Source organism: Aspergillus melleus, assembly GCF_016097325.1.
Source record: "Aspergillus melleus strain CBS 546.65 chromosome Unknown contig1, whole genome shotgun sequence".
In the NCBI taxonomy this organism is placed as follows: domain Eukaryota; kingdom Fungi; phylum Ascomycota; class Eurotiomycetes; order Eurotiales; family Aspergillaceae; genus Aspergillus; species Aspergillus melleus.
The window spans coordinates 7,353,328-7,380,077 of record NW_025763370.1 but is presented as its reverse complement, the minus strand read 5'-3'; the positions used below and the strand labels follow the sequence as shown (position 1 = coordinate 7,380,077).

At 48.8% G+C, this 26,750-nt stretch overlaps 12 protein-coding genes across 12 annotated transcripts; 8 read left to right on the top strand and 4 right to left on the bottom strand.

Moving 5' to 3' along the window:
• Positions 1-269: 269 nt before the first annotated feature.
• LDX57_002650 (uncharacterized protein) lies at positions 270-1,217 on the top strand (the record flags this gene model as incomplete). The annotated part of the gene is made up of 1 exon (XM_046084300.1): positions 270-1,217. One exon carries the CDS (start codon positions 270-272, stop codon positions 1,215-1,217), a length of 948 nt encoding a protein of 315 aa, XP_045940263.1.
• A 500-nt stretch (positions 1,218-1,717) lies between these two features.
• On the top strand, positions 1,718-2,617 carry LDX57_002649 (uncharacterized protein; the record flags this gene model as incomplete). Its single annotated transcript, XM_046084299.1, has 1 exon — positions 1,718-2,617. The coding sequence occupies one exon, from the start codon at positions 1,718-1,720 to the stop codon at positions 2,615-2,617; it is 900 nt and encodes a 299-aa protein (XP_045940262.1).
• A 3,044-nt stretch (positions 2,618-5,661) lies between these two features.
• On the top strand, positions 5,662-7,037 carry LDX57_002648 (putative MFS monocarboxylate transporter; the record flags this gene model as incomplete). The annotated part of the gene is made up of 3 exons (XM_046084298.1): positions 5,662-5,776; positions 5,829-6,187; positions 6,252-7,037. The coding sequence occupies 3 exons, from the start codon at positions 5,662-5,664 to the stop codon at positions 7,035-7,037; spliced, it is 1,260 nt and encodes a 419-aa protein (XP_045940261.1).
• A 326-nt stretch (positions 7,038-7,363) lies between these two features.
• LDX57_002647 (uncharacterized protein) lies at positions 7,364-9,864 on the bottom strand (the record flags this gene model as incomplete). The annotated part of the gene is made up of 2 exons (XM_046084297.1): positions 7,364-7,611; positions 7,677-9,864. 2 exons carry the CDS (start codon positions 9,862-9,864, stop codon positions 7,364-7,366), a joined length of 2,436 nt encoding a protein of 811 aa, XP_045940260.1.
• A 2,460-nt stretch (positions 9,865-12,324) lies between these two features.
• Positions 12,325-14,351, top strand: LDX57_002646 (Zn(II)2Cys6 transcription factor; the record flags this gene model as incomplete). Its single annotated transcript, XM_046084296.1, has 3 exons — positions 12,325-12,498; positions 12,554-12,663; positions 12,719-14,351. The coding sequence occupies 3 exons, from the start codon at positions 12,325-12,327 to the stop codon at positions 14,349-14,351; spliced, it is 1,917 nt and encodes a 638-aa protein (XP_045940259.1).
• A 1,129-nt stretch (positions 14,352-15,480) lies between these two features.
• On the top strand, positions 15,481-16,861 carry LDX57_002645 (uncharacterized protein). Its single transcript, XM_046084295.1, has one exon. The coding sequence runs from the start codon at positions 15,838-15,840 to the stop codon at positions 16,651-16,653; it is 816 nt and encodes a 271-aa protein (XP_045940258.1). The 5' UTR covers positions 15,481-15,837; the 3' UTR covers positions 16,654-16,861.
• A 1,538-nt stretch (positions 16,862-18,399) lies between these two features.
• LDX57_002644 (uncharacterized protein) lies at positions 18,400-19,237 on the top strand. The gene is made up of 3 exons (XM_046084294.1): positions 18,400-18,735; positions 18,793-18,902; positions 18,968-19,237. The coding sequence occupies exons 1-3, from the start codon at positions 18,503-18,505 to the stop codon at positions 19,078-19,080; spliced, it is 456 nt and encodes a 151-aa protein (XP_045940257.1). The 5' UTR covers positions 18,400-18,502; the 3' UTR covers positions 19,081-19,237.
• Positions 19,238-19,496: 259 nt separating this feature from the next.
• Positions 19,497-20,294, bottom strand: LDX57_002643 (uncharacterized protein; the record flags this gene model as incomplete). Its single annotated transcript, XM_046084293.1, has 4 exons — positions 19,497-19,565; positions 19,619-19,804; positions 19,867-20,147; positions 20,201-20,294. 4 exons carry the CDS (start codon positions 20,292-20,294, stop codon positions 19,497-19,499), a joined length of 630 nt encoding a protein of 209 aa, XP_045940256.1.
• A 253-nt stretch (positions 20,295-20,547) lies between these two features.
• Positions 20,548-21,205, top strand: LDX57_002642 (thiamine-triphosphatase; the record flags this gene model as incomplete). Its single annotated transcript, XM_046084292.1, has 1 exon — positions 20,548-21,205. Exon 1 carries the CDS (start codon positions 20,600-20,602, stop codon positions 21,203-21,205), a length of 606 nt encoding a protein of 201 aa, XP_045940255.1. The 5' UTR covers positions 20,548-20,599.
• Positions 21,206-21,364: 159 nt separating this feature from the next.
• On the bottom strand, positions 21,365-22,003 carry LDX57_002641 (ATP/GTP-binding protein; the record flags this gene model as incomplete). The annotated part of the gene is made up of 1 exon (XM_046084291.1): positions 21,365-22,003. One exon carries the CDS (start codon positions 22,001-22,003, stop codon positions 21,365-21,367), a length of 639 nt encoding a protein of 212 aa, XP_045940254.1.
• A 421-nt stretch (positions 22,004-22,424) lies between these two features.
• On the top strand, positions 22,425-23,414 carry LDX57_002640 (uncharacterized protein; the record flags this gene model as incomplete). Its single annotated transcript, XM_046084290.1, has 1 exon — positions 22,425-23,414. One exon carries the CDS (start codon positions 22,425-22,427, stop codon positions 23,412-23,414), a length of 990 nt encoding a protein of 329 aa, XP_045940253.1.
• Positions 23,415-24,635: 1,221 nt separating this feature from the next.
• Positions 24,636-25,461, bottom strand: LDX57_002639 (uncharacterized protein; the record flags this gene model as incomplete). The annotated part of the gene is made up of 2 exons (XM_046084289.1): positions 24,636-24,940; positions 25,038-25,461. 2 exons carry the CDS (start codon positions 25,459-25,461, stop codon positions 24,636-24,638), a joined length of 729 nt encoding a protein of 242 aa, XP_045940252.1.
• Between the last annotated feature and the right edge of the window lie 1,289 nt (positions 25,462-26,750).

Sequence of the window (26,750 nt, the reverse complement as noted above, 5' to 3'; positions counted from 1 at the left end):
CAGAGATCGATTTGCAAAGGATAGCAGTCCGTCCGTTAGCGACCGTTGTTCTAGACCTGCATCAACACCGGTCTGCGACGAATTATCTCCGAGAGCGGACGCCGGTCGGAGTTTATCGTGATATCATGATATCACCGGATCGTCCATCTCGTATAGAAGAGGGGGTATAGAAGTATAAAACCTCCATTTGCACAAAGAAATGAGTCTTAGAGACATAGCACCATCGAATTCACTTAATCGATTTACTAAATCGATCCCTTTAAACCAAAATGTCCAATCTTCCCAAAATCGTCATCTTTGGCGCCACCGGCCAACAAGGCCGCTCGATCCTCAACGCCTTACACACCCACCCTCTCATATCCCAGCAATACTCACTACGCGCTATAACCCGCGATACGAGCAGTCCCTCGGCCCTCTCCATCACCTCACAAGGCATTGAGACCATTTCCGCGGACATCGATAACCCATCCACTCTCCCAGCCGCCCTAGAAAACGCACACACCGTCATCCTAATAACGGTAACCAACTACACCGCAGACCTGAAGGCCCGCGAGTACACACAGACCAAAAACGTCGCCGACGCAGCCCTCGCCGCCGGTGCAAAACACATCATCTTCAGCACAGCCGTGCACAGCAGCAAGACATGGAACGCAGATACCAGCAAGGGGACAAGTCCTCGACCGGTAGACGCATTCGACTCAAAGGCCGAAGCAGAGAAATATCTGCGCAGCTTACCCATTAAAACGACATTCTTCGCACCGGGGGGGTTCATGCAGAACTGCGTGACGTTTTTTGCTCCCAGAAGACAAGACGATGGGAGTTATGTGATTGCAAACGTGGTGGACAGGGATGCTAAGATCCCGTTGATTGATATCGAGCGTGATTCGGGGACGTATGTGTCGAAGTTGGTGGTTGATGGCGGCGCGGGAGAGACGTTGTACGCGGCTGGGGGGATGTATAGTTGGGAAGATATCGTGGGGATTATATCCCGTGTGTCGGGGAAGGATGTTAGGTATGTGCAGGTGCCGGAGGATGTGTTTGCGGGTTTCATGCAGCCGGAACAAGGCATGAGGACGGTGAACATGATGAAGTTCACTGAGGAGGTGGGGTATTTTGGGCCTAGGACGGAGGAATTGGTCAGGGAGAGTAATGAGAAGGTGGACGGGAAGGTGACGAGGTTTGAGGAGTTTGCAGAGAAGTATCTTGTTAGTATTTAGCGTTTGGGTGGTGATGTTTGTTATTGGTATACTGCGATTGGTTGTATGTACAGTACTTTGCAAATGAGATGAGGGGACAGTTGAATGGTCATTCTTGCGTGTGCCTTTCGCTTCCTCTCGCCGATAGATGGTCAATACTTGATCAAATCTGATATAATGTTCTATCAAAAATAGGAAACCTTACATTCAGGGTCCTGGATGATGACTGACCAATGTAACATTAAATGCAGCATTAATCAGAACTCAACTGCGGAGGAACTACACTCAAAATGTCGCCGAGGCCCGCTAGGTACGTCACCGTGCATTCGGCAATTTGTCAGCGGGGCAATCTTTGCCTTTCGACAAAGACCGATGCAGTCCCCGATCAATCTCACATCTATTTATAATACGAGACGCTGCTGCTTCTACTTTATTTAACTCCTATGTCGCTTATAACTAAACAGATTTCTGTGTTAACTTCCACGCTTGCTCGCTCTCCTCGCCCTATACTGGCCCGCACAATGACGACCGGCGTCTTCAAATACATCGACCCATCCTCCTACGATGCTAATGCCACCGAGCCATTCAAAAAGCCATGGGGCAAGGTGGATGGGCCAGGGTCTTCCTATAAACTCCTAGACACGTCTCGATCTGTCGAGAATTTGCGCGGTCAAGAGAGTCAGTTTTCCACCGACAACAGCGGATTCGCAGTCTACACTAGTCCCGCGGAAGAGAAACAATTTACGGACACGTCCGTGGTAACGACGAAATACTACGCCGAGGTTGAGAAGCTCCTCCGCGCCAAACTCCCAGGGATCAAGAAAGTCGTCATCTTCGACCACACGATCCGGCGACGAGAACAGGGATCCCCGCGCGCCCCGGTACAGCTCGTGCACGTAGACCAAACGCCGAAGGCAGCCGAAGTGCGCGTGCGTCGCCACCTCCCCTTCGACGAGGCCGAGGATCTGTTGAAGGGACGCTACCAAATCATCAACGTCTGGCGACCCATTCAGAACCCAGCGTCTGATTTCCCGCTGGCGGTCATCGATTGGCGATCCTCGGATGTGTCCGATTTCGTGAAAGTCGATCTCCTCTACCCTGACGAGACCGCAGACGCAGCAGCGGGAGAGGAACGAGCCCAGAAGCCGGACTCTGGGGACTCGACCGAGGGGTACACGGTGAAGGGAGAGACGTATTCGATCGCTCCGAATGAGAAACATCGCTTCTATTATATGAAGGATATGACTCCTGAAGAGGTCATGTTCATCAAATGTTTCGACTCGAGGAGCAGTCTCATGACTGAGGGGAAGACGGATATTGCTCATGGTGCGGCTCATACGGCGTTTGTGGATCCGCAGACACCGGAGGATGCGCCGCCGAGACAGAGTATCGAGGTCAGATGTTTGGTTTTCTATGAGTAGAGGACAGGATAAAATGTGTGTGAATATTCTTGATGTTCCAGTTGATCTGTATGTTTCAGGAGGCTTTTAGTAGACGATGAAATAATGATTTACTAGTCCATGGGATCATCGTCGTAGAACACGAGGTATTCTGTTATCTATTTCCGACGTGATAGATTTGCCTGGTATCTACATTTAAAGCTGATTCATTATTAGAAGTCAAACTTATGGTCATCATGGATTTAGTGATAGATAAAGGCACTATTGTTCGAGGTGGTGGCTTGTGCCTAGGAATGAGCCCGAGATTCAGCGGAATGCATCCGTTCCCGTACCGCTATTACACATGTCAGGAAGTCGGTGGCCGATATTCAAGTTCCAATCGGAGATAGCGGATCAATGAAGACGTACAAGATGTGCTAATATTAGCGCTATAAAACACTGGCAACTAGTGTGGGCTCTGATTGATTGAAACAGCAAATGACACGACATCTGTGACACCGAAGTCAGGTCTTTAACATATACCTTCCGACCACATGGTTCTATTATTGTTAATTATTAAACTCAATTATCCTATTAGAAGCAAAATCTACTTTCCAAAGCATGGCATTCGCTACACCATGATTCTGCTAGATGTGATACAGTCAGCGCAAACTTTGTTTCTAGAATGCTGATCTTATCCTAATTTTAATTTGAATGGCAGTTCTCCTCGTGGCCTTCAGATACAGTAAACGGCTTATAGAAGGTGCATACTCCTGACTCATCCAGTCCATGCTCCTTCCCGGCCTCCGGTCGAGAAGACAATCTACAGTCATTACAATTTGTTATAAAAGATAACAGTCCAAGTCTTTTGCTCAGTTTGGTATAAGAAAAGGCCACCCGCAAGTCATTTCTTGCAATCTTGCAATCTTCCAATCACTATAACACTTACATTCACAAGTCGCTTCCTACTCACATTACATACTTTCATCATGACTTCTGACCAAGATCCAGTCCGCGCCGGTATTTTGGTCCGTTGATTATATATAGCCAACCGGGGCTGACTCTTCCTAGGTTTTGTTGTTACTATATCTGAAGAGGAAACTACACAAGATAAAGAAAGAGTACTGGTTGTAACACAACTACCAAATGTCTATTCCTTGCCTGATGATGTCTCCGTACGGCCGGAAGCATTCCCACCGATTCATTGGGGTTTCGGACCAGTCAGAGTATGTCACAACCCTTCCTTCAAAGTAGCAATTACTGATTCTCAATAGGTGGATGGTTATGTCAACTCATCAACATTGTCAATTCGTGTCCAAGTATCTGTTTTTGGAGCGAAGCTTGTCAATATCACAGCTGATCTGAAGCGTGGTGTATGCGCAAAAATAAATCTGGCCCTTGCAAATGGGGAGATTTGCTTCTTTTCCAAACACGGAAAAGGTATTATCGCGCTGAACCCAGTTATAATCGGTTACTAACCACTACTAAATAGAGGTGTGGGTTCGGCTGAAGTTGCATGTCAAGTGGGATGGTAATTTCAACAAAGAAGAAAAGCTCTTGACCATTTAACATGGTACATGGTCAACATTTATGGTCTGGCTGCAATAGCACGCTACGTTAATGGATATTCAAGGGGCATAGGGGATTTAAAACCTCGCTCTTCTTGGCTTCTCTTAAGTGCTATTATTGATACGCAGAATAATGCCAGTGACTCCAAAATGAGCTTTATCTCAATCAGTTCGAAGGTCGGTTTGAAGGAACCAGTATTAATTCACTTGTTGAAGGTATTGTTCCTTCTTAGCAGCAGCAGGAATAACCCCATCGAGCGGCATGGTGGCCTTTATGCCCTAGAATTCAATTCTGCGTCGCGCTATGTATCTCTTTCGCTGCATCCACTCGTGTTCAACTGCCTGAGCTAGTGTCAAGACGGCCCAGTATTCTTGCTTTAGTGTGAACCTTTCCTCCACAGTCGCATCCTAGCGTGGCGGACAGAACTGCTTTGATACAATACACGGATTCACGGAACATCTTATTAGCGTCCATGGAGTGGAAGAAACATCGGTCGAGTCTCACGGAACTCAGGATCTCAACAAATCGTCTTCTCCCTTGGTTTGGACTGCAAAGCTCCATCATGATGCACATAACAATGGTACGACAGGCAAATGTTCTATGTGCGCGGAACATTTCAAGAACGCCCAGGATCTTTATGAGCACATAAATGAATGCCTTGTGCGGGCTATACAGGGCAAATCGTTTCATAAAGATACCCGTTCACCTTCAACGAAGTGTGAAGATGAACCACAACGGACTGGACGAGATGAGCGGCGCAGCCGCAATGCTCTTGTCAGGTACCTCAATGCTGAAACCCTGGTGCGTGGTGAAGAATGACCATGTCTTTACTGTAAATAAAGATATAGAGTTGCTTTGGAACGCTCGCCCTGTTCTTCAGTAGCTTTCAATCTGCCTCGTTCACCCTCAACGCATCGTGAGTACCTATTTATTTGAACTTTGGAAAATGTCCTTTCGTTGTCAAGACTATGGACAGAACTCCTATGGGACCGCTGACGTCAGCCGCAGAATTTTATTATGATCATTGCCTCCTCCAATCAAGCGAGTTGGACTAGAAATATTTTGCAACTTGCAACCCATTTAGTTAGATCCAGTCTCTGCTGGAAAAGCAACATCTTCAATCTGATTTGTTTCAACTTTAAAAGTTCCCGGCTAGATGGCGGCTGACTTTCAATTACCACCCCTCTCCCACGGCGGATATCAACTCAACATATACCATTTACCTATAGGGATCCTCTCTGAGCTTCCTTACTTTCTGCGAAGCCTGGTAGTCCCCGTTATACATGCTTAGCTCAGACCCTCCGCGAATCACGGCAACAACCCTATTTTGAGCCCTATCGGGCAGCGGGGCCACTAACAGAGCTAAAAGAACTAAGGAATTTAGCGGATTAGACAATGCACTAAGTCCATGGCGAGCAGTGTTGAGCACTTAAATCAAGCAGCCCCTCATCGCACATTCTATAGTGGACTTTCTCTTCATCATATACATAAGTGAAGAGCCATCTTTGTCGCCCAAAATGGAAGAGCTGTCGATAATCGATCCTCATGGCACCCAGCTGCCGCCCATCGACGGTGGGAAAGACGCCTGGCTCTTCTTGGCCGCTTGTTTTGTCATGGAGGCCTTGATTTGGGGTGAGTTCTCTACCGGTATTTGATGGATGGGGCTATGATTTACAACGATCAGGATTCAGCTTCGCCTTCGGTATCTTTCAGGATTACTATAGCACCCATCCCCCCTTTGCAGGATCTAATAATATTGCTGTTATCGGGACCTGTGCGATGGGTGTCACTTACCTTCTTGAACCATTGACGTTTGGCATTCTGCTCACATATCCCCGTCTTCGTCGATGGGCCTGCCCCGTTGGGTTCGTGATAATGTGCCTGGCACTGGCTTTGAGCTCGTTCTCAACCACTACCACACACTTGATGCTCTCACAAGGTGTCTTCTACGGTCTCGGCGCTAACATAGCGTACACGCCCACTATCATTTTTATGGATGAGTGGTTCGTGAGAAAGAAGGGTCTCGCGTTCGGCATTATGTGGGTAAGTCTACTTGAACTCCACCACGCCCCCACAAATCTCTCCCCAATATACTCACAACAAACAGGCAGGAACTGGTCTCTCAGGCGTCATCCTCCCCATTGTCTTCCAGTGGCTACTGAACGCTTACGGATACCAAACTACCCTGCGGGCCTGGGCCTTGACGCTCCTCATAATGGCCGGGCCGCTGCTCTATTTCATCAAGCCTCGTATCCCCGTCTCATCCAGCCTTCACCCTCGTCCTCTAAACTGGACCTTCCTAAAACAACGCGCCTTCGCCATCTACCAACTCGGCAACACGCTCGAAGCCATGGGATACTTCCTGCCCACCATCTATCTGCCTTCATACGCGCGCACCCTAGGCGCCTCAACACTGTACGCCTCGTTGACCGCGATCCTCTTCAACGTCGGCACCGTCATCGGCTGCGTCATCATGGGTACATTTGTCGATCGTTACCACGCGACAACATGTATCCTGATCTCAACGATCGGGAGCACAATCGCAGTGTTCGTGCTCTGGGGCGTATCCTTGAGTTTGGCCCCGTTGTATGTCTTCTGTATCGCGTACGGCTTGTTTGCAGGGTCGTTTACCTCGACCTGGCCGGCCATTTTCATGGCCGTGAGACGGCAGAATCCATTCGCAGATTCTGGAATGGTCTTTGGGTTTCTTTGTGCGGGCAGGGGTATTGGGAATGTGGTTAGTGGGCCGTTGAGCGAGGCGTTGATGAAAACGGATTGGAGGGGCATTGGAGGAGCGTATGCTGGCTCGTATGGTTCTCTGGTTCTATTTACGGGCATTTCGGCGTTGTTGGGTGGTGTTAGTGTGATTGGGAGGCCGTTGAGGTGGGTTTGATTCAGCGACGGCCAGGTACGAATATGTCAGCGGTTAGTGACTATGCGGAATCTGGAAGCCTATAACAGAATGGCGTTGACATGGCCGTGACTAATCAGGTATTAAACTGGGTTGATATGGCAAAATGGGGCAAGGACCGGGATATGTTCCTAATAATTGTTGAAGACTCTCTGGACTAATGACACGTGCCATGAATTTAACTGCAATTCAAAAGTATATACAGAATAAACTGCACTCAGTTAAAACAGATAGGAAACCCTCCATGATCGCTTCCATCCCTCTTACAGTAAGTACGGTTTCACCCAGTCAGCAATGCGCAATGCCATTCAAACCCGGGCCTGCAGCTGCGCGCTCATATTCCTCCTTTCCCGAGTCTGCATGGCCGACAGCAATTCACTCACCACGCCAACAAAGAAACCATTCTCGAGAGTATTCGAGACAGGCGGTGTCCATTTTGTCCAGCCATATGAGTTGGCACGAGAGAAGATACTCTCCTTCGGCGAGCGCGGACCCAGTGGAACCAACGAAAGGACCGCAGTTGGACCAAGGGTGAGGATGTAGTTCAACCATGCTCCTAAGGTTTGTCATTAGCCATTTGATCTCACAAATAGATGTCGAAGGAATTAAAGAGTAACTTACTCAAAGCCTGTCTTTCCAACCTCCTGTCCCCCTCCGGGATATCAAGTCCTTCAAACACCCCAAATCGTCTCGCTAAGCTCGTCTCGTCCCTGAGGAAGTCCAGCAAAGACGCCATCGCCGTCCAAATCTCAATCATATCACGTAACTGTGTCTCAGACAGCGGACCCCTATTCCCCGCCGCGAATCCACTCGGAGGAGAAAAGAAAACCGTGTTGAAGTCCTTCGGGTCGGGACTCGTCGCACACACCACCGGAAGATCATGCTCGTCTCCTTCGACAAAGCAATCACCTCTCAACCATCGCACTTGTCCCAGAAAGTCGTTTTCCCTGTTCTTGTGATTACCGAATAGATGACAAAACGTCCAAACGCGCCAGATTGCCTCATCAATCTCGATGGCACGAGGGGAGCGGCCATCGCGCATCGCGGCCAGGGTGTCTTCGCGGAGGATGAAGGTCGCGTGATCGTATAGCAGGAACTTGATTTGTGCGTGGTTTATCAGGTCCATGGTGCAGTGGCGGATGTAAAGCGTTGCGGCGAGGCTTTGGCCACCGGTGTAGGGTGCCTTGTCCCAGCGGATCTCGCTCAATTCGCGGAGTTCCCAAGCGGCGGGAGACATCTTCCACAATGTTGACTTGATGAGGGGGAGCTCGTGCGACTTCAACGCAGTGTACGCGGCGCGGTTGACAAGGGCTAGGGAGAAGAGGTCCACCAGGTTATCGACTTCTTGGAGAATATGGAACATGACAGATACATGCGCTGAAGTGGACGACTTCGTGGGCGTTGATGCGCTTTTGCGAGGGCGAGGTAGCGGTTTGCTATCAAGTTCATGTGTGCTACGTCTTTGAGGAGGGTGGATGGGTAGAGAAGGGACTGATGCGATGGGAGATACCGTCGTGGATTGTAGGAACGGTGTCTCGGGCACTTTATCGCGAGATCGAGACATGTCGCGGAGACCTTCGAGGAGCTGCTGCTGTGTTCGTTGAAGCAGTTGAGTCAGAGCTCGCTCATCCTCAGCGTTGGACTGGTTGCTCAGACAGAGGGAGATGCGCTCGTCCATCAGGGCTGAGAGAACGCGCTTCATGCGGGTAACCGAGTCGCGATGAAGACGGGGTTTCCGTGCGGTGACTTCCGTTGGAGGAGGCTGAGCTGGCTGAGGTCGTGGTGCTTCAGCAGGATTGACTGGCTTTTCCGCTTCGTGTTTCAATCCTGCCGCAGTTTCATCACTTTCTGGAATTGGGTTGAACTGTTTCTTCAAAACTGGCAAAGTGCTCCGTGACCGGAGCCGCTCGCGTGACCATGAAGGCCGAAGCCATTGAACAGCTCGGCCAAAAAGATTGGTTTGTTTGCGGTCGACGTAGGTTCGCTGCTTTTCTGCGACGTTTGTCTCCTCGGCTTTCTTCTCCTCTGCTGACACAGGACTTTCTGTCCGCAACAACGGCTGCAGCTCGGCATTCTCATCAACACTCTCCGGGATGGCGATCTGGGACCGGATTCGCGCGCCGTGGTTGATTTTCCGCACTCGGCCCTCCCGCAGTGCGCCTTCAATGGGAGCAAGCGGACGCAAATCGACCCATCTCTGCTCCTGCTTGGCTCTCTCCAAGGCACGATCGATGGCATTGAAATGCTTTTGCTGCGGTTCAGTCGGGAGAGCGTAGTGCTTCACGCGCCGCTGGTAAGATCCATACGGGGACTCATATCCCTTGAGACGGGGCGGTTGGGTTCCGTTACCCATTGACTTGGAGTGCGCATGGCTAGTTTCCAAAGGAAGAGGCGGCAAGGGTCGATCTTTCAGTTCATCCAAACTAGAAGCCCTGCTTTTGTGCTGACGAGATGAGTTGGAGATATGTTCTCGACGAGGTGATTGTGCCAATGCCACTTTGCTTGCTCGCGGGACATGAGCCGCCGCTGACCGCTCCTTCAGAGGGCTCACTGCATTAACCTGGATTCCCAGCCCGGCAAGAATAGGGCTTGGTTCATCCGAACTTGGGTCCGTTGAGCTCTGGGTGCTGACTTCGGAGCTTTCAGTGCTATGAAACCCTCTGTTGACTAGCGTCTTGCCACTGAGATCGTTGTCCTCGGGTTGATTGGCAAGACGCTGACCTTGGTCATTTGTTTGGCGAGGTATAAATAAAGGAGAAGGGGTAAGGGGACCGCGAGAAGAGGTCGGAGAAAAGTGAATGTATGACATGTCTCGCACAGTGTATTGACTTGATGTGGGAAAGTGAAGCGGATTGTGCTTTCCTGTCATTCATGGCATGGCTGCACTTGATATATATACCGAATGTGGGCTCTCTTGGCTCTTGTCTCAGATAGCACGTTCCAAGGGCAATTTTGGTCTCCCTTTAGGACCCCAAGTATTCATTGATGGAAAAGATCGGGGTCAATTAGTTAACCCCTCCCGCAAGGCGAACTGATATCGTGAAGGCCACCTTGCCAACAATTATCTAGCTAAATCTGGCTTCTAATTTGCCTCACAGCCTCAAATCAATATCCAAGTGCTGGCTTATGACTGAGGTGCATCAACAGACAGGGTACTGAGGGTGGAGTTCTAGGCATTATGCTGCGCCAACACAAGAAATGATAGAGCAATGTCTAGCTTGAGCACAAGGTGGTGGGGGTTGTGCTCAATTTCAAACACCATCTAGCAAGGGTGTTCCTAGTCCAACAATGCCATATTTCTCTTATCCTGAGTCCCTGTCTGTCATGCCATTGGTAGTGACGAGAAATATATTCTCAAGAACTTATTCGCTCCATGGAAGCAGGAACCGAGCCTGTATCAAGCTGAGACAACGGGCCGCATGGTTCCTGCAGGTGCAGACAAAATGCTGGTTGCACCCCAGTGTACTGCCCCAACTGTGAACACTCTTATTCTCAGCTCCTGGAACTATTTTGGCCGAAATCCGGAAATCCTGGTGTAATTCATGGCTGTGCGGGGAGAGAAACGGGTATTCTAAGAATAGGCGAGGATGCACGTCATTTGGCTTGGCAGTGCACCGGATCAACTGGTGGTCTGTGGTCTGGTGCAGCAGCGAAAGATGATTAGGTGGTGACCCAGAATTGATTAAGGCTTATGTAGGTGCTGAGGCAGTCACAGTGCATTAGCGGCATGCCGGGATGGCCCTATAGCGGTGATAGCCAGTCAGTTCGCGGGACAAATGGAATCGCCTCTTGGCGTGGGCGAAGTGCTGCATATTCAGCGGGTAATTAGACTAATGCCAGAGGGTATGATGAAGGTAAGAATATGCGCATTCTACCCATTGTTCTGATGCTGACTCATGTTTGCACTGCTGTGGTTATTCAACCTTAGCTGAATCGTGTCAACGTCGTCTAGCGACCACCTAGAAAGAAGGACATGGCCAAGTTCAGCGAAAGATTGTCTCAGTTAGAAGCAAGAACCGGGATAGCGGAGTGGCAGCGGTCGAATTTTCTCTGCTATACAGCTGATCTTCCTGGTCCTCCCTGGCGTTAGCCTTGCTGTGTCCTTGATTGAGGCTTCACGTCGATGGCAAATATGCAGGAACTGTTTCAGCCATTGTTCAGGCCGTGGGATGCTACCAGTCATGCCTAATTCCCCTAACTCCTCGGATAGCGCGGAGAAATCACCATGCCAGGAAATGAGCGATGTCTACTCTTTTTTGGCATCCAGCATCCAGCCCATCGAGTGATCAAATGCAGGACAGACCCAGTAGCTTGGTCACCAATTGTCTGGAACGTTGCATGAACTGTTGGTATGCAGAACTCCTTTCCTTCATCTTATGCGCAAAATATGTCTCACAACCGTTGGGGATATCATGTTTCACTTGTATCACGGCCAATGGGTTGCACGCGGGAGCCGTATTGTTGGATTGACCTGCATATGGATGGATGACATGCTTGCTGCAGTGCTGCCTTCCCGTGAAACAATATCGAGCTTATCACTTGGCCGAGCCCCGACGGCCCGTCTCTCTCTTTACTTGGACGAATTAGCATTGCGTGGCCCCTGGGCTGTCGTATATCACCTGGGAGCTCCGCCAGACAATCACAGTTTTGACTGGAGTGAAACTCATTATGATGCGATTTGGCCTTTGTCAGGTTAGTCTCAGAGCCTGTTGTGTAATGGGCAGTGTAACATGCTGACCAGAGTGTTGCTCTGACTGTAATATCTTCTCCTCTCCCACGAAGTAAACATCTGAACTACGTGAGCAGAAAGTTCGGAGTTACACTGCGTAGTTGTCACTAAGTATATCGCTGCAAGCACTCGCGTACATAATGGATCAAAGTAGTTGGGAACGGCTGGTGATAAATGCAACAGTGATGAATAATTCTGCAGATGACCAAGAGTAGTCCATATCGGATGAAAGAGAAGGTTAGTCTCGATAAAAACGTGTGACGCTTGAATTCACGTTGCCTGAGGCGTAACTGGAGGACGGTCACGTGGTGGGTATGTTTCCAGTCTAACCGGTATGGGTTTAGCCCAGTGAATCACTCAAGCCAGTCACGTGACTGAGCGCCAAGGCCTCGGGGCGACCGCCGACCTTGAAGCATCGTCCGGTCACTCATTCATTGCATCCACTGGATATTGGTCTTGAGCACTTGCTGGTCTGATTCAAGGACTTGTCCAAAATCAGCCTCTGGTCAAAATATCATCAATGGTGCAATGAATCGGCAGATGAACCCGTCACGGGTGCCGCGGACCAGGAATCTAGATGCCGAGACTCAGGCACCAAGGCAGCAACTGAGCGTCACTTCACCACTACGCCAGCTTCGAGAGGCCTTTGGCGACTCCAAGCCTCCGGATATAAGTCGGAAAATAACGGCTTGTGTAGCTTGTCGGAAGCAGAAGGTCTGTTGACTAACTTGCTCAGCATAGATTCATTAAAGCGCTGATGCGGAACTAGATCAAATGTCACATGAACGATTCAAAGCCGCCATGTGCGAGGTGCAAGAAGAAGGGTCTACCTTGTACTGTAAATCGCGGTCTGCAAAAGTTGCTGGAAGACGATGTGTCGTTAGTTCTTTGTTTTCCTGATTTTAGGTGTTCTCTTGACTGACTTTACTATCAGCTGGAAAGAAACTATGGAACGGAAGGTTCAGAAATTGGAAGAAACAATGGCGACCATGGCTAATAATCGATCTGCTGATTTTGTTCAGGGAAGCGAAGAGAATGCGGACAACATGGTTACAACAAGAACGAGGCTCTCCGAATCAAACCAGCAACATGAGCGGCAGCCCTCCAGCGCTGAAGGTAACCGCTGGAGAATCGTGGTTGATTTAGATTCCAGCCCGGGTGCTCTTCCAGGACAGTACCTTCACCAGACCGGAGATAGACAGTACAAGCCAACGGAAGACATCATCTCCCGCGGTGTCATAAGTGCTGCGAATGCTCAGAAATACTTTACAGAGTATCGAAACCGCCTCGACCATTTCGTCTATCGTATTCTAGGGAACCATAGCAATTCGACGATGGAAAATGTACGCGAATGCTCGCCCCTCCTTATGACAGCCGTCTGTGCAGTGGGTGCTTTGCATATTGCATCCCCGGACTTTGAGCCGCTGTATAAGGAGTTCGTCGCTGCCAATGCGGGAATGAGTTGCTCCAAGAAGAACACCATAGATGAAGTGCGAGCCCTTTGCATTGGTGCTTTCTGGCTCAGTGACTTATCTTGGTCATTGGCCGGGCTTGCAGTACGGATCGCTACCGAACTGCAACTCCACAGAAGCTTCTCGAAATCTATCCAGGGTGATCGGGACCACTATCTTCGGGCTCGTCTATATTACTCAGTTTACGCCTGTGACCATCACTTTTCCATTCCGTACGGTCGACCGCCAATGACGCGCGAATGTGAAGCTGTGCGGAATGCGCGCATCTTTTTGGAATGTAAACATGCCACCGAAGATGACGCGCGACTAGTTAGTCAGGTCCTTCGTTGGAGTGCCTGTTCCAACATTTATGACACCTTCGGGGCCGATGTCGACCGTCCTCTTGCCGAATCTGACATTCCCCACATACGCCGCCTTGGTATTGCGTTGGATACTCTTCGCGCAGAATGGATGGACAGGTTTAGTCCAAATGCCCATGTCGGGAATTACCCGCGGAAAGGTGTCGGGATCCAATACCATTTCGCGAAGCTTTATCTCGGCTCGCATGCTCTTCGGGGAGCCAAATCCGGTCAATCTAGCTTCCACTCGCAGGGTGTCGCTTTGGAGTTGGAGGAGATAGCTAATTCTGCCATTCTCTCTGCTATATCAATACTGCGCGCCGTGGTTTCAGACAGTGAAATACAGTCTTTCCTGAACGGGTTACCGACCTACTTCCACATCATGATAGCATTTGCGGTGGTATTTCTACTCAAGGTCTCCACTCGTTTCTCTTCTTTCGTTCAGCTTGATACGCAGGAAACACACAGTATGGTGGTATCATTGTTGGCAATCCTGAAACGAGTGTCGGCTACGATGCATCCACAACATCTGCTGGTCAGCATTACAAAAGACATTGAGGAAGTCCTCAATCGTAGCACAGTTGCACCTGATGAGATGCGGGATCCCTCAACTGCTTCAAATCCGCCAGACTCAGGGGACCCGTTTCCAATTACTGATCCTCTCACAACAGAACTTAACCTGACTTCAGATGGGTTATTCGATCACTATTTCCTCGACGAGTACGATTTTCTGCTGGACCAGGATCATACCTTCTGAAGCCTATCCCACGAAATTAGAAATCGGTCAGACTTATTGCATCTTAAATAGACCCTTAGCTCCCAATTAACTTCATCTTCTTTCTAATCCACGGTCATTGTCTCTGAAATAGTCTGGTTTGGGATATCCGCCAGAGACTGGACCGGGACGGCTCGAAACTGGGCCCCCAGCAATTACTTAACAGGCCATATCTTTTCCACAACCAGTTCAGCGCAGGGGAGACGTGAGATTGGTTTATGACGCGACTCGCAATAACCGGCTTATATGCCGCGATATTTGAGGGAAATTGTGCGGTTGGATTTCCCGACAGGCACCGGGACGAAGACCGGGATGAATCTCGGCGTCTCGGTGCCTGCGCCGGCACTCGAACATCCTGTATAAACCCCCAGAACTGACTTTCCATCGCGGTATTTGGTTATTTGGTTCGTTTCCTTCGTACCGAGCCAATTTGCCCTATTTTAAGCTGCAAAAATAGGATTTCTGTCAATTTCCCCCGGGTTGAGCTAGGCATCATTACGTTGGCTCTATCCTACCGCACTCTTGTCGGTGCGTCCACGATCTGGCGGCCCCAATAATCAACAACATCGATTAGAGACAGACCAGGGCGAATTATTTTATTGCGATGAAACGATCAGAGATCAAACTTCATGGTACCAACTAATATGTCCGATCTCGAGAAAGAAGCCCCAGTCACCACAAATGCGCAAGGCACGCAATTGACCTCAAACGGAGAGCCTCCATACTCGATTTTTGGACGACGAGAGAAGCTGATTATCGTCATAATTGCTGCTCTTACGACGGTGCTTCCACCACTGACAGCGAGCATCTACTATCCCGTGATCACCGTTCTTGCAAAAGACTTACATGTTTCTGTCGATGACATCAATCTGACAATCACAGCCTACTTGGTAAGGCAAAATATAATCTTTCTATGAGATAATTAGTAACACGATATTCATCTGCCAAGATCGTTCAAGGCATAGCTCCGTCCTTCACGGGGAATCTTTCTGACGAGACTGGTCGCAGACCCGCACTCGTCATCTGTTTTGTTCTCTACATTGCCGGCAGCATCGGTGCAGCTGTGAAGGGAAGCTATGCAGTGTTAATGATCATGCGTTGCATTCAGGCCGCTGGAATCAGTGGGACCATGTCTCTTTCTCAAGCCACAGTTTCGGACATTGTCACGTCGGCGGAGAGGGGAAGTTATACATCATACGTCCAAATGGGGTGGATGGTTGGGCCGACATTTGCGCCGGCAAGTCTCCCCTTACCATCGCAGTTATTTGGCATCTTTTATAATTGTTCTGACTAGGAGATACATTAACAGGTTATTGGTGGTTTGTTGAGCCAATACCTCGGATGGACATCCATCTTCTGGTTCCTTACCATCTTCGCATCAGTCGTATTTGTCATCCTATTGATATTCCTCCCCGAAACGAGTCGCAAGATCGTCGGAAATGGCTCCCTACCCGCTCCGAAATGGAACATGTCCCTAGTCTACTATTTGCATACTCGTTCGCGAAGCAACAGAGACCGTGCAAATGCAGTCCAGCCTCGCCCTCCCAACAGCTCTCACAAATTCCACATATCTGAACTCAATCCCCTGCGGTCGTTGAGTCTCTTCTTCACCGATAAAGAAACGTCTATTCTTCTACTATACAGTGGCTCTATCTACGCGAGCACGTACATGGTTTTATCCAGCATGTCCGACCAACTGCAGATTGGATACAACCTCAGCACACTGCAAGGCAGTCTGTGCTATTTTTCTACTGGTTTCGGAACAATGTCATCAGTCCTGGCCATCGGCCGTCTACTCGACTGGAATTTCCGTCGTCACGCCCGTATCCTCGGAATAGAGATCTCCAAGGACAAACAGCAAGATCTCACAACCTACCCTATCGAGCGCGCGCGCCTCCAACTCGGCCTCCCGTTCCTAATCCTCTCCGGCATCATGTTACTCGTATATTCATGGACACTGCAAACACGAATACATCTTGCAGTTCCCTTAATATTCCTATTCTTGCAATCATTCGGTAGCTCGTGTGCATACTCGTGCTTCAATAACCTGATCATGGATTTGAACCGGAAAAGACCGGGCACCGCCTCTGCGGCGCTGAACCTATCTCGATGCTGGATGGGGGCCGGGGGTGTGGCGTTTGCGGGTCCTCTGAACCGCGTCGCTGGGGTCGGGTGGATGGGCGTTACAATTGCTGGGGTTTGGCTCGTTCTTAGCCCGCTCGTGGCTTTGGTTGTTAGATCTGGTCCGAGATGGAGGGAGGAGAGGAGGCTGAGAGAGGTGTGAGAGGTGTGAGGCACGAGTGAGTGAGAGTTGAAGTGATGGAGATTGGACGCGCTGGTCAGATCAGCGTTGGTCCTCGTCAAGTCCGAGTACTGTATTCATGTTTCTTCTATTGGTTACTTATCCTAAGTTCACTTTTCGGTATTAGCTGCTATTGGATGACAGTACGCCGTAGGCCATTGAACCGATTTTCAGACCCAGATTTGTTGCTCGCATATTCAAGGCTTGAAGCGGATTGTTAGGGAATAGCTTCGTCGCAACACAGCCCAAAATGGGTTACTCTGTGAGCATGACCCGCAAAGCCCTGACTCGGGACGTCCGGAATGGGCTTATTATCATCAACCTTAAATAAGTGATGTCATGAGATGAAGCCAAGCGAGTTGTTTCAAATATTCCAACACAGCAGAGGCATGAGCTGATTTTCACCGAGTCTATGGATGAATTAGAGGATGAGACATCCCCACAAAATGGAATGTTAAGGTATCAAATCCGGCATATTCCCAACTGGGCCTATGCACAGGAAAGAAGGATCAGAATTTGTTTCCTTAATCTAAAGTCAATGATTAACAGCCCCTGAGGCTTAGCACTGCTGGCTCGGCATAAATACACGCTTATCCGTGGCCTCCATCTATCTTCGGACCACTAACAGCTGATAGGGGGGTCAAGATAGCATGGCCAAGCTCAAATTCTGCGATTCAAAGACAACAAGCCTTATAGTGCAGAAAGCCAACAGGACACATGTAAATGATAGGTTCTCGAATTGGACCCCACTGTAACATTGACCCACCTCGGTTGGGCCTCCTGGACCGTTCGCTTCTAGAAGGTAGTGCCTTGAATATTCTGTGCTATCCGACCCCGTATGGCCTCCAGTAATTTGCACCTGAGTGACTTACAATGTGAATTTCCAATGGCGGATTTCTTAACGCATGCATAGATTCGATATAAAGTCAAGGGGAAGGAAAACATCACGCCTGGCCATAATAGCGAAAAGGAAAAACCAAATTCTGAAGATTATACCCCAAGAGACCAGACTTAAGAAAAAGAAAATACCGTGGGCTCAAGCATCTTCCTGTTACTGTTTAGAGTGACTCGGTGAGAGATAATTAAGGCTTCTCATCTGCCATAATTGGTCATGATTGTCCGAGGCTCAAACCAGTAGGGGGCTAAGCACGCCAAGTATGGGGGCTAAATTAGCTGGATCGGCATAAATCCTAATTCATGTGGATTGGATCTAAGATTAGTCTAGAGTAGTCTGGACGCGGATTCTGCGCTCTTTGGGGTCCAAATAGGGGCGTGAGTATTTCCCTCATGACAGTCCATGGAGTATCATCGCAACGCAGCTAGAGACAACGACAAGGGTAAAGAAAAGCAATGCTCTCTATTGAATTATATGAGTGTTGCAATGTAATGTAGTCAGTCATTTCTGGCGCTCTCGGATCAATAGGTGTTCCAGTGAGATTGAAACTGGAGATAGACAGCAAGACACGGATAGCTGGGGCCTCCAAAGCTGACAGGGGCTGCTGATCACTCTTGTTAAGTGTAGGTATCAAGCCGTCTAAGTCAAGCCAGTCTCTGTCGGGCTGGGTCTGTATGGATTATGGGCCATCGAATATCGTGGCAGGTGGGTACATTGAAGCGAAATGGGTCCAAAACACCGGCAAGGCCGACAACAGCCACAATCCCCAGGATCAAACCATCCTGAGACCCGTATAAAGAGGGGTTTCCTCTCACAATTTTCCGCCCTTTTGACACTAACAGCAGAAAAACAGTCCATTCCTTCAGTCACTCTTTCATCCACTAGTTCATTCATTTCCTCCAACTGAATCACTTTCCTTGAAGAAAACATATCAAGATGCACTTCTTGTCCGCTCTTTCCATCTTCGCCTTCTCTGCTGTGGTCGCCGCAGACGGCGGTTACTCCGGTAGCTGCAAGGACCCTATGCCCATGTATTCCGGAGAACCCATCTTGGACATTGAATGCGCCGGAACGGATGATAACGGAGATTCTTTCTACGAACGAACCATGCTGGATTTGAACGATTGCTACGCTGTCATTGAGGACGCTTCTATTGTCCCTCGAAAGAAGTATGCTTCCTGCTATTCGAAAGTTCTGAATTGTAACTAACTACGTCGAAAAACCAGCGGTGGCATGGGAGGCCGATGCGAGATGTGTGACGTTAGCTGGGATGGCACATTGTCGTGCTTCTGTCAGGACGGCTCGGGCGACCGACACCTGGTGGATGTGGATTTGAGTAAGTTAAATTCTTCATGAACTTCTGGTTTGTTTCTGCAGGACGATTGACTAATTCCCGTGTAGACGGCGCTATTCGCAACGTCAACGGACATCTTCACTGTGATGTTGACGATGGAGGCGTGGACTCCGAGTGTGTCGGTGGATGGTCCGGAGATATCGACTGCGATGATCTCTAGTTATCGGGATAGACACATCCACTATTTGGCAGTTAAATGGCATCGTCTCCGTTCCTGGCTACCTTGTGTGTTCATTATCAAGCTTCTGACTGCGTCGGGGTGCATCATGTAATAACTGGGTAATCGCCTTCCTTCGAAACCGATTCTTGTTGGCGCAAGGGCTAGGTACCCTTAAGTGTCTTCTACTCACAATTCATGAATACAGCAATACAGGAATATGTGTTTGTTCGGCGCTGTAAGGCTTATCTAAAGTATGCATTATTGGGTCCAGAGAAACTAGCCATCATCAACATCCTTCCTCCGTCTCGTCCTGCAAGGACCCCCGCCTCTGCTTATCCTTATCTTCGAAACACATTTGCAAAGTCAGCATGAGGCAAAGTACAACAAGAGAATATCATTGTCTTTCCCGGTACCATTCAACCTCTAGACCGCAGAGCCTCCAGCAATTTGGCGTAAGAAGATTCAATGTTACCGCTCGTGTCAACCTAGAGGTTCTTAGCGATCGCAACGAAGGGCTGAATCAGCTCGATAGATTTACCGTCATCAGCACTCCTTTCTCCTGGTAATGTCCAACAATCTGGTTATTCTCACCCACGTAGTGCTTGTATCGTGCGTGAAAAGTCTCGGCATCACCGAACCTACCCGGGATGTTTCTGGTAAGGAATCTCTGCTTGGCAAGGTCTTCAGGGCAGTCGAAGAAAAAGACAAGGTCAGGTGAGCCAACCTGTGCTCATGTTAGCTTCAAGGCCAGCCAAATTCGGGAATCGACATAGTTGAAAAGCTTACAGCTGCCTCAATGTGCTCTATCTGATCAAACGAGCGAGGAACACCATCAATCAAAAGTCGCCTTTTTCCAGCATTGGACAGCTCTTCGACCGCATGCTTGAGGATAGACACAAGGTCATCCACCTCCAGCAACGCACTGCCCTGGATGGCTCTGACCAGATCTGGTCTCAGAGAACCGGATGCCTCTTGCTTTCTCAAGAGATCGCCAACAGAGAGATGGTGGAAACCGTGGTCGGTCGCGAGTTTGGTGCAGAGGGATCCTTTGCCTGCGCCGGGCGCTCCTGATACCTTCGTTTTAGAGATCTGGGATAGTGGGGGTGCAAGGTAGACTAACCAATGATGTAGATACGAGAGAATTGCTGAAACTCCACCCTGTGTCTTGAAGAACGCAGGAAGTAGTTCTGGCGCTCAACGACCTTGGAAGGCATTCTGATTGACGGTGTATTTCTGGACAGGGCCGCTGGGGAGAGGGGAAAAAAAGAGTTCTGCTTGAGGAAGGAGGACAAAGGCTAGGCAGCGACGCATGAATGTGGCAAACAACTGTAGACTGATGTGCATATGCGTGCAGTGAATGCCCGACGTCTTCTCTCTTTGTCACTCTAATTTACCAGCAGCAGGCTCGGCGATACCCCACACAAAAAGTTTCACTTCCTTAGCATCTTCCTTCATCTCCAAAAGATCTCCAGAACTCCCCAGAAACTTATCATCTACCTCACCTCATAAACTCGCTACAATGTTGCGTCTCGAAGTAGAGCGCAAATTCCGCTGCCTCGCAGTCACAAACCTCCTCCATTACGAGTCAATCCCACCGTTCCAGAGCATAGAGTACCGCGGCAAAAAGACCTTCCACGATGTCTACTACGACAGTTCAAGCTTCCTCTCATCCAAGGGAATCTGGGTGCGACAGCGCGACGGCCACTGGCAAGCCAAGATCAGACGCGGCGGTGACTACAACAACTCCAAGTTTGAAGAGCTCTCAGGACATGACCAGATCTTTCGCTACTTGGCCCAGCTGCCTGGACACACCAGAAACATTGAAGGAGAGACATTCGGATTGAGTCAGATGGCCGCCTTTACAACCCTACGAAAGCACTGGGTCGCAAACAAAGAATTCAACATTGTCCAGGATATCACGGACTTCGGCCACACCGTGGGTGAGGTGGAGCTGGAATGTCAGTTCAAGTATGACGGTGATGACTTGGAGCTGTACCGGAGCTTCAAAATGGCTGAGATGGATGAAAGAATTACTACGTTCATGCAGAGATACGCATGGGCCTTCTGTCCCGGTGTACCCAAGGGAAAGCTGACGGCTTACTTTGAGAAGTTTGGTAGAAGATAGAATGTCATAGGAAGCGGTGTCCGTTGACGTATCAGCCCCCTATGATCGCTTGATCCGCAGGCCTTTTCCATTCACATTGCCTTTGTATTTAAAAGAAGCCAAATGCCGGTCAAAACATTCCAAGTGTCCCCAAATACATGAAAAGACTGTCCAGCATTCTCAAAATCCAGATCTGATGAGACCCTCCACAAACTGAACACGATGCTCCAAATTCTCCATGTCCGCAGGTATAGCCACGAATCTAATTCCCTGTTCCTGCAACATGGATCTAAATGCATCCGCAAGAACCATCCACTCCCCCTTATGAAGCGCAACTCTAACAGGGTCGCTGGACAGCCAGGTCGAGTTGCTTGGCTCGCAGAGAACCACAAGGCCATCTCTCATTCTACGACGAAGGAGATCCCATTCAGACATCTCGAGCAATCTGTTGGATTCATCGCTGCCAAGGAAAACACGGGCGTAAACAATAGGGTCGAGGCCAGATCTGTCGGAGAAAATCCAAAGATGATGGAACACGGACTCCATCTCGTACTGAGTCCAGAGAGTGTGCAGTTGCAACTGGTAGCCTCGCACAGGGTCTCGGATGTCGTTCGCATCGTAGCTTTTCATGTACATCACCATTCTGACAAGTTCGTCGATGAACTCAGGCCCTTTGGTGCCGGGGCCGAAGATTTCGGACACGAGGGCTGAGGTGAAACGCTGCTTCAGCGCTTCAAAGAGGGTGGTCTTTCCGGTGGAATGGGCTCCGACGATGTAGACGTTCTTTGGAGTCAGTGGCTCATCATTATTGGAGGCCATGGCGCTCGTACGTCGAATATTTGATTTGTTTTGGTTTTGGTTTTAAGAGAGGTCCGTAGTGGGTTATGGAAGATATTGAGATAATAGCAGTAGAGAAAGAAAGATTGGGGGTAGATAACTTCACTGGAGGGGGCTGCTGGAATTATGACTGAGTAGGCAGCGAGATATTTGGTTGTGGTGAATGCTGAACCGTGATGCGGCTGTGACTGGTGGCGATGCGATTGTTACTAGTGGTGATGCGATGGTTGCTGGTGACGATGCAATGCCTTTCAGCGTAACGTTGCGTTCGCTATGAGGGATTAATATTTATAGCCCCTCCTCCTCCTCCTTCACAGATTTTCACTGAGTATCACCCAACTATCCTAAGCCTCCCTACCCTCCACTGTCATTCTTATCCATTTGCAAGATGCTATCGGAAATCATGGGAAAGGAGAGTTTCACTCTCAAAGACCTGATGACTATCACCGCTACTGTGATGATGATCTGCCTTGTTCAAAAGTCTTACAAATATTTCTCCTCTCGTGCGGCGAAGATCCCTGTCTCTGTCAATTACCATTTCAGCAGAGTGTGCAACAAAAAGTGTGGCTTTTGTTTCCACACAGCATCAACTTCCTACATTGAGACTCCGGGAAATGCAAAGCGTGGTCTTCTCGCACTCAAGGCCGCCGGCATGAAGAAGATCAACTTTGCGGGTGGCGAGCCCTTCATGCACCGGAAGTTCCTTGGTCAGATGATTGATTACTGCAAAGAAGTTATTCATCTCGAATCTGTCTCTATCGTTACAAATGGAAGCCTCGTCACCGACGCCTTCTTGGCTAAGCACGGAAAGCATATCGACATTCTCGCTGTTTCTTGTGATTCTTTCAACGAAGCCACAAACACCAAAATTGGTCGCGGATCAGGCAATCCAGTAGACAAGCTCTATGAGATTCGGGATCTATGCAAGAAACACGGAATCAAGTTCAAGCTTAACACCGTCGTATGCAAGCTGAACTTCGAGGAAGACATGAACCAGTTCATCAATGACTTGCAGCCTTTTCGTTGGAAATGCTTTCAGGTGCTGATTGTGGAGGGAGAAAATGACTCTTCAGAGACTCTCAGAGATGCTCGCAAGTTCACCATCACCGATGAACAATACGAACGTTTCTGTGCCAGACATCGCCTTCAGAAGTCTTTCGTTGCCGAGCCCAACAGCCTTATGGCGAAAACATACCTCATCCTTGACGAGTACATGCGCTTCCTCGATCGAACCGGAAAAGAACCGTCAGAGTCAATCTTGAAAGTTGGGGTTAAGGACGCCCTTGACAGTGTCTATTGGGGCGAGACCGGTTTTGTGTCTAGGGGAGGTGTCTATGACTGGACTCGCGATAAGCTTTCTTGTGCTGAGAAAGGTCCGGAGCTTGAATGGTGATTGATTTTGGTCTTTTTCCCTTCACTATTGATTGGGTCGCATACGTTGGACCATCATTCATACGGTTGGTATTCTTGCTGTTGCCTGTAAAGGTAGATTTAGGTACTCGACTGCTACAATATTAACTTGTTATTCTTCCTCGCCTCCAGGACCGAATGTCTTTGCATATGAGCCGCTAGCGTAACTTATACAGGGGTACATGATAGTTTCCCTTACCTCCTACTTGGACAATTCTTCTGTAAACCGACCTCGTGGGAGGGGCTCAGTTTATACAAGACTTTTCCGCACGAAGGTTATCCTACAGACCCTCCACACTAACCATGCTCACTCTGTATAGAGAATCTAAATGCTTCGGCTCATCACCCGCTTTATAAGTTCCAAAGCACATCATCTACTCTCAACCGTATGTGATATCACCGCCGAAAGATTAAGAAGGCTCATCACCATTGCATTCCGAAACATTAACCCAAGATGACTTGAAAGAACTGGACAAATAGCGCGTACCAATCTTCTTGTTCTTCTTGCATATCAGATCATTCGTTTTTCTTCTTTCTTTCTGGTTGGGGGGTTAAAAGCAGCTGCCGTGCCGGAACCTGGATTGTGACTGGACTAACGGAGGTAGACTTATTGCCGGGGTTTGGTTTCTACGCAAATTATACCACCCAAAACATAAGTACGGCATCGTACCCACATTTGATCTATACCTCTTTGTCCAATAATGTGAACAAAATCAATTGAGCAGCCGCGGCTACCTTAATCACCGCTCAACAGATTGCTTGGCTTTCTGAAGTATCAATGCATTAGAAGCTGGCGTAATTTAAGGATGAAAGCTCCGCATTCAATTGGAACATGTTGGAGAACTCACAGTTCAAATATACATGCCTGAGTGAGTCGCCTGGACTTTCTTTACTGTAGTTGAATTTTGGTTGCCTGAGGCATGGTTTGCCAGGCATTTCGCAAGTTGCCTCCATGGCACTCCTACATACACAACACATATTTGGTTCCTACATCAATTAATCAACTAACCACAGTAATGACAACTTTCTCGTCACAGACCCTGATAACATCTTATCATCATTTTTTGTTTGTCCGTGGTGGTTGTCTTGCACTTGGACCTTCCTTAAGAATGCAACCCTTATAAATATCCGTTCTGACACGATGTCATTTCAACCTCTTCCCCATTGGAGCTCAAATATAGCTTCTACTTATTTGAATCTATGGTTAAGCTCGGGTTCTTCTAGATATAAGAACTTCAAACTTGGCCAGCTGCCCGGTAATATGGTCCTTGTAGCCGGACTCAAAGGCCTCCACAATGGCTGCTTCTTGATTATCGGGGAAGCGGAAAGAGAACGAGCAAACGAGGCAAGCGAGGAGCATCCTCATCTCCATCATGGCGAGGTTCTTCCCTACGCAGGAATATGGCCCGATTGAAAAGGGGATAAACGCATCTTTAGCTTTAACCAAGTGTCCCTGAGAAGACCATCGCTCGGGTATGAAGCATTCTGGGTCGGTAAAATTGCGCGGGTCTTATGAGAAGCCGTCAGCTTAGATTGCCCGGAAAAAAAAAAAAACAAAAAACAAGGAGAAAAGGCGAAAGATAAAAAAACGGCGATAAATTCTTACCTCGATGCAGTGTGTATGGAGGCGTAGAGACCAGCGTATCTCCTGGTACCATTTTGCCGGCAATTATGGCACCTTCTGGGGACGTCAGACGTTGAAGACCGCTGGGTGCTGCTGGGTACATTCTCAGGGCTTCGTTGATGCAGCCATCCAGGAGCGGAGTCTTTCCGGCGATATTTCTATAGCTGAGATCTTCGGGGTTACCCAAAGTCTGATCGACTTCCTGTTGTAACAGATTTTGTTTCTCGGGGTTCTTTGCGAGAAGATATATAATAGCCGCCATGGTTGTAGAAGTAGTATCACTGCCAGCCACGACCGCGAGCTCCGAGTCATATATCAGGTCACCGTCACTGATAGTTGGATTCCGCGGGTCATCCTCTGAGGATAAGAGGAGGTATGTGAAAATATCTACCCGGGACTTGCTCATCTGTTGTAGTGTCAGTGCCTATTCATTGTATCCAGAAGTGATTTGTAGTACCAATTTTCGTTCCTGAACTTGCTTGCCACACCAAGCCACATTGTCAGCTCTTTTGGCGCTGATCAACGGAATACTTTGAAAAAGAATGAAGAGCCATGGCATGCATCCCAGAATAGCTACCAAAGGGCCTATCGCTTGCAGCTGAGTCATAAAATGATGAGGCTTGCCTTGCTTCAACATATTGAAGGATTTCCCAAAAGCGAGGTCACCCATCACATCGAAACCGAAATAGTCCAGCCACGAGGTAATCTCAACGGTCTTATCTGCGCTTTCAGAAAGTCTAGATAACACCTCTTTACAGTGTCCAAGAATCCTAGGCTCATAGTCACTCAAAGCTGACGAACAATGTCAGCCGCAAACATTCATTCTCCAGGAAAAGATGCGAAGTACCTGTAGTTGATAACCCTTTCTCCCAAACCCGCTTTCTCTTCGCATGGAACGAGCGATCACGAGTCATCTGTAGAGACCGCGAAGGGTAATTCAGATCGTAGAACGGGCCCTTGACGCATTTGGAGCCCGGGCCATGGATATCACGAACAGCGTCTACATGATTGATCGAGATCTCACGAGGCCTGATCCGTACGAAGTCGCCATATCTCTGGTGCAAGCCTTGTATTTTCTTGTGGAACTGAAAGCCAGAGACCGTTAAACCAATAGAATAGAATCCGGTGAGTGTTGCGCCACGGGGACCAGGGTACGCTCGGAGCGGATGGAACAAGAGACGATACGCCCCAATACTCCCAAACGATCCTATGTTAAAACCAAAGTTCCAATCCAACCAATGGACCAAGGCATTCCCGAATACGAATTGTTGGAGTTTCCACGAAACGAGGAAAAGGGCGATTTCAGCTAATAAAGCTAGCCGGGCGATCCTGGGGGCATGGCGTTCCCACTCGCCATGTATGAACAACGCTAGATGTCCGGTGACACCTGCGACGCATGCCACAGTGAAATGCAGTAACAAAGACATGTTCGGAACCGGGTTCAAGTCCTAGACCTTCGTACGATGTCGAAGTTGTTCATTGTGTAAAAAAGAAGAGGACACGTTTGAGGGGGGCTGGACAATTAATTTGCAAATTATCTGTGTAGCGCCCATCTTTATCCCCTCCATGATGGCCTGAGGATGGCCCAATCAATGCCTCAAACCGTTGAGCTAACTGATGACGGTCTCATGTTGTGTTCTGTTTAGTTTACAATTAGCGTCTTGTCATGGACAGGGGTGGATAGGAGAAAACGAG

What these genes read in the sequence shown, in the direction of transcription:
- LDX57_002645 (XM_046084295.1), top strand. Translation starts at nt 15,838, where the DNA reads ATGTCCCTAGTCTACTATTTGCATACTCGTTCGCGAAGCAACAGAGAC.
- LDX57_002644 (XM_046084294.1), top strand. Translation starts at nt 18,503, where the DNA reads ATGCACTTCTTGTCCGCTCTTTCCATCTTCGCCTTCTCTGCTGTGGTC. An exon ending in TCTATTGTCCCTCGAAAGAA is followed by an intron (nt 18,736 to 18,792) that starts GTATGCTTCCTG and finishes TCGAAAAACCAG; the next exon opens with CGGTGGCATGGGAGGCCGAT. An exon ending in CCTGGTGGATGTGGATTTGA is followed by an intron (nt 18,903 to 18,967) that starts GTAAGTTAAATT and finishes ATTCCCGTGTAG; the next exon opens with ACGGCGCTATTCGCAACGTC.